The sequence below is a fragment of the Arachis ipaensis genome, chromosome B04 (assembly GCF_000816755.2).
Source record: "Arachis ipaensis cultivar K30076 chromosome B04, Araip1.1, whole genome shotgun sequence".
Classification (NCBI taxonomy): domain Eukaryota; kingdom Viridiplantae; phylum Streptophyta; class Magnoliopsida; order Fabales; family Fabaceae; genus Arachis; species Arachis ipaensis.
The window spans coordinates 109,139,369-109,150,948 of record NC_029788.2 but is presented as its reverse complement, the minus strand read 5'-3'; the positions used below and the strand labels follow the sequence as shown (position 1 = coordinate 109,150,948).

The following is an 11,580-nucleotide window of genomic DNA, read 5'->3' as shown; positions in this document are numbered from 1 at the left end:
TCTCCAGTTGCAAGAGCTGTGCAGTGTTGTTACAAGCACTGTTGGTGGGTTAGATGAATTGGAGTTTAGTCTGAATAAGTATAGAGATTCTTTGACTTCATCTCTTGTAACTCAGGCTATTGATTCTTGTAAGCATGAGGCACATACTAGGAGATTGCTCAGGTTCTTCTTATGGTCTAGTAAGAATTTGAGTTGTAAGTTAGAAGATAAAGATTATAACTACGCTCTTCGAGTTTTCACAGAAAAGAAAGACTACACAGCGATGGATATCTTGATTGGAGACCTGAAGAAGGAGGGTCGAGTTATGGATGCCGAGACTTTTGGTTTTGTAGCCGAGACTTTGGTCAAATTGGGGAAAGAAGATGAGGCATTGGGTATTTTTAAGAATTTGGACAAGTACAAGTGCTCTATAGATGAATTCACAGTTACTGCAATCATTAATGCTCTCTGTTCTAGAGGGCATCCTAAGAGGGCTGAAGGGGTAGTTTGGCATCACAAAGACAAGATTGCAGGCACAATGCTTTGCATATACAGAAGTATCCTTTATGGGTGGTCTGTGCAGAAGAATGTGAAAGAAGCTAGGAGGATTATTCTCTCTCTCTCTCTATATATATATATATATACCAATGAACCAACAACAGTAATGGATGGAGCTGTGGTAATGTAGGTGGTTGTGGATGTGATGGAGGTGGTGGGGGTGAGGTGAACTGTGGAGTAAAGAAGGAGAAGGGAAGGATGATGATGAAGGGTATTTTAGTCCAAGAGTTAGGAAATGATGATTTTATAACGTTTTATAATATTGAGGATGAAATTAATAAAAAGGTTGAAAACGATTTTAATTTTGACCTAAGATGTTAAGGACGAAAAAAGTATTTAATCTTTATTAGAGTTTTCATTAAGATATAACTAGGATTAACTTTTGAGGAGTGTTAGGGGGCCAACAAGTTTTGTGATTTGAGCCATCAATTAGCCATCATTAGATTTTTTAATGGTCTGAGATTTCATCCAATGGTGTGGAATTACTCACTTTTCTTTTGCTGGTTAAGTGTTGGCCAGATTTTAATAAAAATACAGGTCCCCTAGACTTTCCTTTAACTTTTTTTATTTTGTGATGACGTTGTCTAGTTGTGTATATAGTATCAAAAAATAAATATAATCAATTCTCATTTGTTGCATGTGGATAACTTTAAATATTTGTTTATTTGTTTATGAAGTTGACCCTAAATTTTGATTATTGGCTCGTGACTTTTGTTCTGTTTCCGAGTTACTCCATCCCATTTGGACTCGGTGGCCTTCGATCCAAAGTTCAAAAAACTAGACCGACTCAAATAGTCGGATCAAAAGGCCGACAATCCAACCTTTAGGCTGGTCCGAACAGTGCAATGACTGGACAAAAAAAAAACTGTTGGAACCAGTTTGACCCGGCTGGGTTTTAAGAAAACCAAACCGGAGGGTTTGAGAAACCCAGTCTGGTTAAGAAATTTTTTTTCCTCTAAAATCTGTGCCCCCAAACGAGGTCGTTTGATGTCTTTAATATTAATAAAAATAAACCCTACTTCTGAAGCTGCCCACCTCTCTCCCTCTCTCTCTCTCTCTTTCTCTCTCTCTCTCTCTCTCTCCCACTCTCAACTCACCTCGGTTCACTGTCACCACTGAACGTTCGCCGCGCTCTCGCCAAATCCTCCGCGACATCTGCTCGCGTCTCACCTCTCCACCGTTTGTGCTCAGCTGCTCGCGTCTCGCGGCGCCTCCCTTCGCCAGTGAGTGCTCGAGCTGTGTTTTTTGCTGCTCGTCATTCGTGGTTGTTCTTGCTTTTACTGCAGCGCCTCTTGTTGTCTCTGCTCGGTTCTGGCTCTCAGTCTTATTCATGTCTCATCTCAGCCACACTGCTGGCATCTCGTCGTTCGTTAGTCTCGTCGCCATCGTCTCAACATCTTGCGGCCTTCCATGGTATCCTCGTTGTCGGTAGTAGAAGCAACTAGTGGGGTTGTCACTTTTTTCGTCGCCTTCTGTGGGGTTGTCGTCGCTCGTCGTTTTCTGGTTTCGGATCCTTGCCCTCTCCGAGTCACCGTGGACTGTGGACCGTTGGTGAGTTCCTACATCATCGCTTGCCATGTTCTCTCTTTTCCAGATTTCCCTTCTCCATGTATTTTTCCATGTTGCTGAAATGCTAATCAATTAATTTTCCTTGTTGCTGATCTAAATGTTACCGTAAATCGTGACTAAACTAAGATTTGTTGAATTTGTTGCTGCAAGTTGAATTTGTTGCTGAAAATATCACTGAGTTAATTTTTTGTTGATGAAAATCATCACTGAGTTGAGTTTGTTGCTGATTATCAGCACTAAAGTTGAATTTGTTGCTGTCACGTTGAAATAATCGATTAGCCAAATTTTTTTGTTATTGTAAATCATCTTTGGAGTTGAAGCTTTTGTTGTTGAAAATTATCTTAGTCGAATTTGATGTTGAAAATCATTGGTGAGCTGAATTTGTTGCTGGAAGAATAGATTTGATTCTTAGTATTGATGGATTTGATTCTTACATAAGCAGTATTGATTTGGTATAATTAATTGAATTTAGTTTTTAATTAGTTTGTTTATCATTAACTTATTGATTTATTTTTTTGTGTTTTTTCCCTAGAATTTTGATACTTGATTGTTATTAATGTATTTGTAAAGACATGCTTTTGAATTTTTAATTTTAAGCTTATTTTTTGAAAATTTATATTTATATTTAATTGTAATCGGGTCAACCGGTTAAATCAATGACCCAATTGTATTACCTGGTCGATTACCGGTTCGATTCTAATAACTATGCCTCAACCCTCTCATTGGCCAGATCGAGTGGCGACACGAGGACAAGCGTGTGAGGTAAAGCATCTCCGCTCCACCCAACCATCCTTACTTCACGTTAACCACAACCTGCCGACCACGAGTCCCAGCTGGAGTGGTATCATAGGATTTCATGAACTCCAAGGACAAAATTCCCGCTAACCTGCTCTTGTGCTTGATATGAAGATTTCGAGTTACAACTGATGCTCATAATGCGTTTGAAGAATTGCTTAAATCAAATTCGGCATGAATGTCTTGCTCAACTCTGCTTGCAAACGCCCTTTGGGTCAAATTATGAGAGTTTTGATCTCACTTTATTCCACATTGCCCCCAATATCAACACCGTTACCTCTCCAGTTGCAAGAGCTGTGCAGTGTTGTTATAAGCACTGTTGGTGGGTTAGATGAATTGGACTTTAGTCTGAATAAGTATAGAAATTCTTTGACTTCATCTCTTGTAACTCAGGCTATTGATTCTTGTAAGCATGAGGCACATACTAGGAGATTGCTCAGGTTCTTCTTATGGTCTAGTAAGAATTTGAGTTGTAAGTTAGAAGATAAAGATTATAACTACGCTTTTCGAGTTTTCACAGAAAAGAAAGACTACACAGCTATGGATATCTTGATCGGAGACCTGAAGAAGGAGGGTCGAGTTATGGATGTTGAGACTTTTGGTCTTGTAGCCGAGACTTTGGTCAAATTGGGGAAAGAAGATGAGGCGTCGGGTATTTTTAAGAATTTGGACAAGTACAAGTGCTATATAGATGAATTCACAGTTACTGCAATCATTAATGCTCTCTGTTCTAGAGGGCATCCTAAGAAGGCTAAAGGGGTAGTTTAGAATCACAAAGACAAGATTGCAGGCACAATGCTTTGCATTTAGAGAAGTATCCTTTATGGGTGGTCTGTACAGAGGAATGTGAAAGAAGCTAGGAGGATTATTCAAGAGATGAAATCAAATGGGGTTGCCCCAGATTTAATTTGTTACAACACATTCCTCAGGTGCCTTTGTGAGCTGAATCTTAGACGTAATCTTTCAGGGCTTGTGACTGAAGCCTTCAATGTGATGATGGAGATGAAGTCTTACAAGGTTTTCCCAACCTCGATCAGTTACAACATCTTGCTCTCATGTTTAGGAAAGACCAGAAGGGTTAAAGAATCTTGTCAAATACTAAAAAAAATGAAACATTCTGGTTGTGCTCCAGATTGGGTAAGCTATTATCTTGTAGCAAAGGTGTTGTTTCTGACTGACAGATTCGGCAAAGGAAAAGATATAGTGGATCAAATGATCGAAAATGGTTTGATACCAAACCATAAGTTCTACTACAGTTTGATTGGTATTCTTTGTCGGGTTGAAAGGGTGAATTGTGCTCTTGAACTTTTTGAGAAAATAAAGAGAAGTTCACTGGGTGGTTACATACCAGTGTATGATGTGCTCATTCCAAAGCTTTATAGAGGAGGGGATTTTGAGAAGGGAAGAGAGCTATGGGATGAAGCCACAAGCATGGGGATCTCTCTTCAGTGCTCAAGAGATGTTTTGGATCCTTCAATAACACAAGTTTTCAAACCTAAAAGGCCAGAAAAAATCAGCCTTGAGGACAGCATAATAACTAAGCCTCCAAATAAAGTGAAAAATCTTTCAAGTAAAATGAAGGTGATGAGAACAAAATCTGCTTCAATGAAGAAGAAAAATAGAAGAAATAAATAAATACATCTACAGCACCCTTAATGGCTTGATTATCTATGTAGTTGTTCTTTGTTCCCTCTCTTCCATAGTATAAAGGCTTGCTTATCTTGGATTAGCATTCTACTCCTGCATGTTGTTCTAATTAAATTGTTAATTGTATGCTATCTCTAGCCTTGGGCATATTCTGCATTTTTTATACCAGATTCTATGAAATTATGTAATTTTATTTCCTGACATGAATTACCTTGGTGATAAATATCATTTTTGTGGTTTATCTTAGGCTAATTTAAGGTGGTTTTTTCAACTATTCACACACTTATTGCTTAAAATTGTCATGTTTTTGTGATCCCTTTGTAGTTGAGCTTAAATGATAAAAGCATGCTTTTTAAAGCTTAAATAGGTTAGTTTTATTTTACTATTTCATTCCATTGGTGCCTTGATATGTGCGTTCAAGTATTTCAGGTCATATAGGTAAAAAAATGGTATGGAAAGTGAAGAGGAAGCATGCTAGAATAAGGAATCATAAAGAAAATTGGAAGCTTGGAGCTCGTGCATATATGCGTATGCATAGACATTGCATGCATACGCATATTGAAGTTCAACCATACATGCGTACGCATAGGATTTACATGCGTACGCTTCCTGAAGTTTAGTTGTGTATGCGTACGCATACACCTTGCATGCGTACGCATATTGAGCAAAACGTGACTCATTAATGAGAACACATGCCCAGCAATTTCTGAGGGTTTTTTGGACCTCTTTTCAAGCCCAAATTGATGCCAACTAAAGGAAAATGGATGGGGGGTCAACCAAGATATAACACACAACACTCATTAGGGAATTAAGGAGTTTTTTAAGCTAGTTTTTGTTCTTGTTTTTTTCTAGAGAGAGAAACCCTCACTTCTCTCTAGGTTTTCACATGTTTTGTTCATCAATTGTTGAGATTTCTGGATTGAAGCTTCTGAAATTTGCTTATTAATCTCAATTTTAGTTTTCTTTCTTCTAGCTTTACTTAATTTCATAGTTACTTTCATGTTCTCCTTCTAGTTTTTCTTTTACTTCCCAACTTTGGACTTTGTTATTTTTGAATTGTTGTTAATGAATTGATGTTTTCTATGCTTTTGGTGTTGATTTAGTTTTTTGCTATCGATAATTGTTAGTGGGTAGTGGTAGTTTGAGTTTAATTTGCAAATTAGTTATGGTTTTAAGCTTTGCACACCAAGTGTTTGATGAAATTTCTCATACTCTTGGCTTAAGTGAAGAAAATTGAGTGACCTTGAGTCATTGGGTCTAATTGAATTGATAATTTTGGGTCCCTTGTTAATCAATTTGATTTCCATTGACACCAATCTACTACTAAGACAATTGGTAGCTAGATTGGGACTTATGGGTGATGTTGATTAAACCTATTTGACTTACTTCAAGTATAGAAGTAGACTTGATGAGGTTGGTCCCTCACAATTGTCAATATAAGGTTATTAGACAAGGATAAAGACCTCAATTCTCAAGCCTTAGCCAAGAGTCCTTTATCATTCATATTAGAAAAACCCAAATCTCAAGTGTTAACTACTTATCTTAATTAGCTTAGTTGTTTAGTTAGTTATAGAATAGAAGTAGATTCTTACATTGCCCTATTGATTAGTATTCATTTGGATATTGCTATTTTGTTTAGCTTAAGCTTATTGTTAGTTAGTTTCTTGCATGTTAAGTTTCTTAGTTTAAATTCTTATCAATGATTCTCAACCCTGGAATTCTAACCAATTTTGGCTCACACATTTGCCCATTCTCTTGAGGACGATCCGGGAGCAATACTCTCAGTTATTTTTATTGGGTTGAACTTGTGACAACCAAATCTAAACTTTGATTGAGAGAGTTATTCGTCGGTTGGGACTATACTAGCAACGAAACTATTTCGAGAGATTTCTAGCCGACGATTCTCCTTCTATCAAGTTTTTGGCGCCATTGCCAGGGAATGGTTGCAATGTGTGCCTCAACATTGGTTATGTGAATATGTGAATATTGTGAATAGTTTACTTGCTTTCATTAGGTTGTTTTTAGTTTAGATTTACTTTAATGCATGAGCTATGGTTGCTAAGTTAAATGACTTGGTCTCAACCGGATCCTAACATAGCCGAAATTGATCCCGAAATTGAAAGAACCTTATTTCATATTTGGTAAGCTAGGCGGCAGTTGGATTACACGGCTAGTGCATCGGCCTCTCTTGAAGAACCTTCTGAGACACTAGATCGATCCGAGATTGATCTAGAATCCACTTTCAACGAGGGAACTTCTTACTCCTCTGTTGGTACTACTGACGTATCCTTGCATACTATAGGTGAAAATCACATGGCGGAGCCTCGTAGAATTACTTTGCATGAGCAAGGGGAGCCGGACCTCATTCTTCAACCGTTGCAAACTCGGTATCCGAATCTTGACCCTAATTTTGAGTTGAAGAATAGCTTGATTAACTTGTTGTCCAAGTACCATGGTCTACTGGGTCAAGACCCTATTAGGCATTTGAGAGACTTTCAAGTAGCTTGCTCTACGACTCGTAGGCATGGTGCCGATGAGATTGCGATTATGGTTTTTGCTTTTCCCTTCTCTCTTGAGGGGCAAGCAAAGGAGTGGTTCTACTCCCAGCCTGATAAAGTGGTGACTGATTGGGACTGACGGGCGGAAAAATGTCGGTTAAGAAATATTAATAAAAGTTGCATTGTAAGTACAGTCTTAACCGACGAATTCCCACTGTCAATTTAGAAGATGTCACAATTTAAGAATAAAACTGGGAGTAGAATTTTCAGGTCGTTTCCCAAAGAGTTGACACAGTAGTGTAAATTGTTGATCAGTAATTTTCTGAGAAATTTTAGAATTGGAAAATAGAAAAATAAACGACTATCAATTAAAGCAATAAAAATTAACAAGAGGTTTTATATATTCGAAATAAAAAGCCTTGATTAGGAGAAAATTAATTGAAATTTCTATCCTTGTTGATTTTTCCAAGTATAATAGCAAAAGGTTGTTGCTTCTACTCAGTTATCCTCTAACTAATAAAGAAAAGTCAAGTAACTAATACCAACTCTGACTCACAAGTCCTAATCCCTTTCTAGGGAAGGATTAGAGTTAGTGAAAAGTGAGTTAGCCAGCAACTTCCAATTACAGATTAATACTTGAGTATTCCAACTCAAGGGTCTCCTATTAATCAACTCCAAAGTCAAGTTGGGAGTCTACTCCATTGATATGAATGCTATTTTCGCAAACATGTAAAGGGAGTAGAGAGGAGACATGGTAATTAAAATTAATTTAATAAAAGCAAATTTGGAGCTAATAAATTAATTGGAGATTATCAAACAAATAATGAAATTAAATGTAAAAATAGCTCTTTGCATTAATAAATCCCAAAATCAATGATATCCATATATGACACGAGCAAACTAAATGGAAAATAAAAGAGAAAGGTAATAGGAAAGCAAACTATAGTGATGGAGACTTCAATCGAAGGTAGTGACTCTCTCAAAATCCAATCCGAAAGCATAAAAACTAAAAATCTAAGAATGCGAAGAACCCTAGAAGAAGTATTGTTTTCCTCTCTAGAATTCAAAACTAAAAATTAAACTAAAGTGAATGTGAATGTCCCTTGAGTCTGCTTGCCCCCTGCTCTAGTCTATGTTTCTGGGCCAAAAATTGGGTCCAAAACCAGCCCAAAATCTCCCCATGCGAGTTCTGATTAATGCAGCACGTCACTCTGTCACGCGTACACGTCGGTCACGCGTACGCGTCGCTGGTCTTCTGTGCTTGTCACGCGTACGCGTCAGTCACGCGTACGCATCACTGTGAAATGCTCCAAGTCACGCGCATACGTAAGCCATGCGTGCACGTTGATCCTCGCTGGTCAGCTCCTTTGTTTCTCGTATTCCTTCCACTTTTGCATGCTTCCTTTCCATCCTCTAAGCCATTCCTGCCCTATAAAGCCTGAAAACACTTAACACACAGATCACGGCATCGAATGGTATAAAGGAGAATTAAAAATTGACAATTTAAATGCTTAGGAAGCAAGTTTCCAATCATGGAACAAAATTAGGAAGGATTTGTAAAACCATGCAATTTGTATGGATAAGTGTGCGAAGAACTGTTAAAAACTACTCAATTTAGCACAAGATAAACCATAAAATAGTGGTTTATCAGGGACTTACTAAGAAGGGAGTTCTTGGATAAGTTCTTCCCTCCGGAGAAGACTGATTATATCCGGAAGGAGATCTCGGGTATTATGCAAAGAGACTAAGAAACATTGTATGAGTACTAGACTAGATTCAAAAGGTTGTTAGAGTCTTGTCTACATCATGGATTGGATACTCATTTGCTCATTAGTTATTTCACTGGAGGTCTCTGTGCACTGGATAAGAGATTGCTTAATGCGTCAAGTGGTGGTTCTCTTTCTAAGAACAAGACGGCAGAGGAGGCATGGAATTTGATCAATGATGTTGCCGAAGCTACCCAACATGTGAGAGTGAGGAATAATCCTCCTAAAAGTGTGGTGGAAGCATCTCCTTCTGACTTGGCTTTGACTAAAGTGCCTGGGGAGATGACTACTATCCTCAAGGAGATTCATCAAGGGCAAAAGGCCTCCCAATCTATTCAAGCCATTCAAGCCCCTCCTCAAATTCTCCAACTTGAAGGACCTCTAAGGGTGTGAGGTGTGTGCTCTTGCACCTCACACTAACCGATCAATATCCTCAAGTCCAAGGGGACTACACCTTTGCGGTAGCCAACCACTACAACAACCGTCCACTTTATCAATCTCAAGGTCAAGGCGATTACTCCCATGTTAATAGCCAAAACCAAAAGTGGAACCAAAACAACTCCTCTTCTCAACACCATAACAATTACCAACCTTCTTCCCAATACCACAACAACTCTTATCAAGGCAACCAAAATCACCACAACCAAAACCACAATCAATCATACCAACACTCCCAATAAAGCCAACCAAACAACCAAAGATACCAACCACCTCATCAAAGGCAACAAAACCAAACCAATCAACCTTCTTCTTCTTCCACAACCCAAAACGATGATGCTTTTTATTCAATCTACCAAGAGCAAGAGAGGCTTCGGGCTATGATAGAGAAGAATGAAGAGAACACTAGGAACCAATTGACCTCTATAGCTGAAATGCTCTCTAGACTATCTTTACCCCCTCCTACCAACAAAACCACCCAAGCCTGTAGCTCTTCTAGCCTTCCTTCTCAACCCATTCCAAACTTAAGGGGTAGCGTCAATGCAATTACTTTGAGAAGCGGTACAACACTTGAGGAGGTTGAGCTTGAGCCTATTATTTTGGTAGAGGATGTTCCCAATGTGAAAGTTGAGGAAACGGTGGAATTAAATGAGGATGAAAAGAAGGGAATAGCAAGGGAAGAGGATGAACAACTGAAGGCCAAGGAACCAAAGCGGAAGAACATTTTAGAGGAACAAACTCCCATACCCTTCCCGACGATAGCCAAGAAGGCCAAGAAGCATGAGGAGCTTGACCCTAACATGGTGCAACTGTTCAAGAATGTTGAGGTAACCATCCCACTCTTTGACGCCATACGTCAAGTTCCAAAATATGCTAAATTTCTTAAGGAGGTGTGCATCCACAAGGAGAAGATCGGTGGTTTAGGGGTGAATTCATTAGATAATTCTGTTTCTCCAGTGATAGGGGATCTTCCTGAGAAATATAGTGACCCTAGACCTTGCTTGGTATCGTGTATGATTGGTGAGATACAACTTGCGGATTGTATGTGTGATCTAGGGTCTTGTGTGAATATCATGCCATTCTCGGTTTATGAGAAATTGAACCTTGCATCTTTGAAGCGATCGGGAGCTAGATTCGTGCTAGCCGACACAAGTATAACTTCAGTTAAGGGTATTGCTGGGAATATGTTGGTGAGAATTTAGGACCTAGTCTTTCTAGTGGATTTCCATATTCTAGAGACACCTTCCATTGATTCGGACATACCATCCTCCATCTTGCTTGGGAGACCATTCTTGAAGACGTCCTGCTTTAAGCTGGATGCTTATTCTGGTGAATATTCATTTGAAGTCAAAGGAAAGGTGGTGATGTTCAAATTGGACAAAACCATGGGGAAACCGCCAGATGTGCACTCCATTTTCAGTTGTGACATCATTGAAGATGAAATAATTGAAGTCCACTTTAGAAGTGATGATGAGATGAATGTCAGTAAAGGTAAGAGTGGCCAGGGAGTTGGCAAGGAAGATGAAGATGCTCCCCAACCTCTAAGTCATCAAGAAAACAATGCTAGATATAATGATCCGATTGACAAGTGGAAGCATTACTCCTTGAAGGGTGCTCTTGCCAAGGGTAACAAGAAGAGTAAGGTGGATGTCCTTGAGGATGTCCTAAGAAGGTAAAGAAGTTTGAGCTCATGAACGTCTAACTTAAGGACGTTAAACCAAAGTGTTAGATGGAAGACACCCCACCATGGTATGATCCTCCAATTCTCCCTTGCTTTTCATGTAATAATTGCTTGAATTTGTTGATTCTAGTAGTTTTAGGTATTTGCTTGGTTTTTGTTGGTTTTAGATCTTTTCATTCCTTTTGGTTATGTAAATGATTGCTTTGGGAACCTTGTTCTGTGTGTTTAGAGCCTTAAAATGTGGAATTTGAGGTTGTTATGTATAGGGAGGCATCTTGGAGAGAGGAGCAAAAATTTCTGCTTCCAGCCTTGCATGTGTACGCATACACCCTACATGCATATGCATTGTCCCAAAAAATGCCCAATGCGTGTGCATAGCCTCTAGACAGAGAGTACCCCATACGTACGAGACCTATGCGTACGCAAATTCCCCTGAATCCGAACCTTGTATGCGTACGCAACCCCACTTGATGCGTATGCATATTCACCTAAATTGTCCAAGACACGTACGCATTGCGAATAGGCAGTGAGAGACGCACACCCATGGTATAGGTATGCGAAGGTAAGTCCCCAACCATCAACATTGCGTACGCAAGCCTCATCTATGCGTAGGCAAGCCTTTCAAAAAAAAAAAAAAAATTCGAACCAG

General features: G+C 39.0%; 2 protein-coding genes across 2 annotated transcripts in view; both read left to right on the top strand.

The window, feature by feature from the left end:
* Window positions 1–4,551, top strand: part of LOC107636844 (pentatricopeptide repeat-containing protein At5g61370, mitochondrial-like) — a 5,437-nt gene extending 886 nt beyond the window's left edge. Inside the window, exons 2-3 of the mRNA XM_021122540.1 lie at window positions 2–568; window positions 3,742–4,551. Of these exons, the coding sequence (XP_020978199.1) occupies window positions 2–568; window positions 3,742–4,536 (1,362 nt within the window). The 3' untranslated portion in view covers window positions 4,537–4,551. The remainder of the gene's footprint in view (window position 1; window positions 569–3,741) is intronic.
* On the top strand, window positions 9,631–10,926 carry LOC107636845. The gene is made up of 2 exons (XM_016340319.1): window positions 9,631–10,402; window positions 10,487–10,926. The coding sequence occupies exons 1-2, from the start codon at window positions 9,631–9,633 to the stop codon at window positions 10,924–10,926; spliced, it is 1,212 nt and encodes a 403-aa protein (XP_016195805.1).

Coding starts and splice junctions, on each gene's coding strand:
- LOC107636845 (XM_016340319.1), top strand. CDS start 9,631: ATGATAGAGAAGAATGAAGAGAACACTAGGAACCAATTGACCTCTATA. Junction 10,403..10,486: donor ATTCGTGCTAGCCGACACAA/GTATAACTTCAG, acceptor TCCATATTCTAG/AGACACCTTCCATTGATTCG.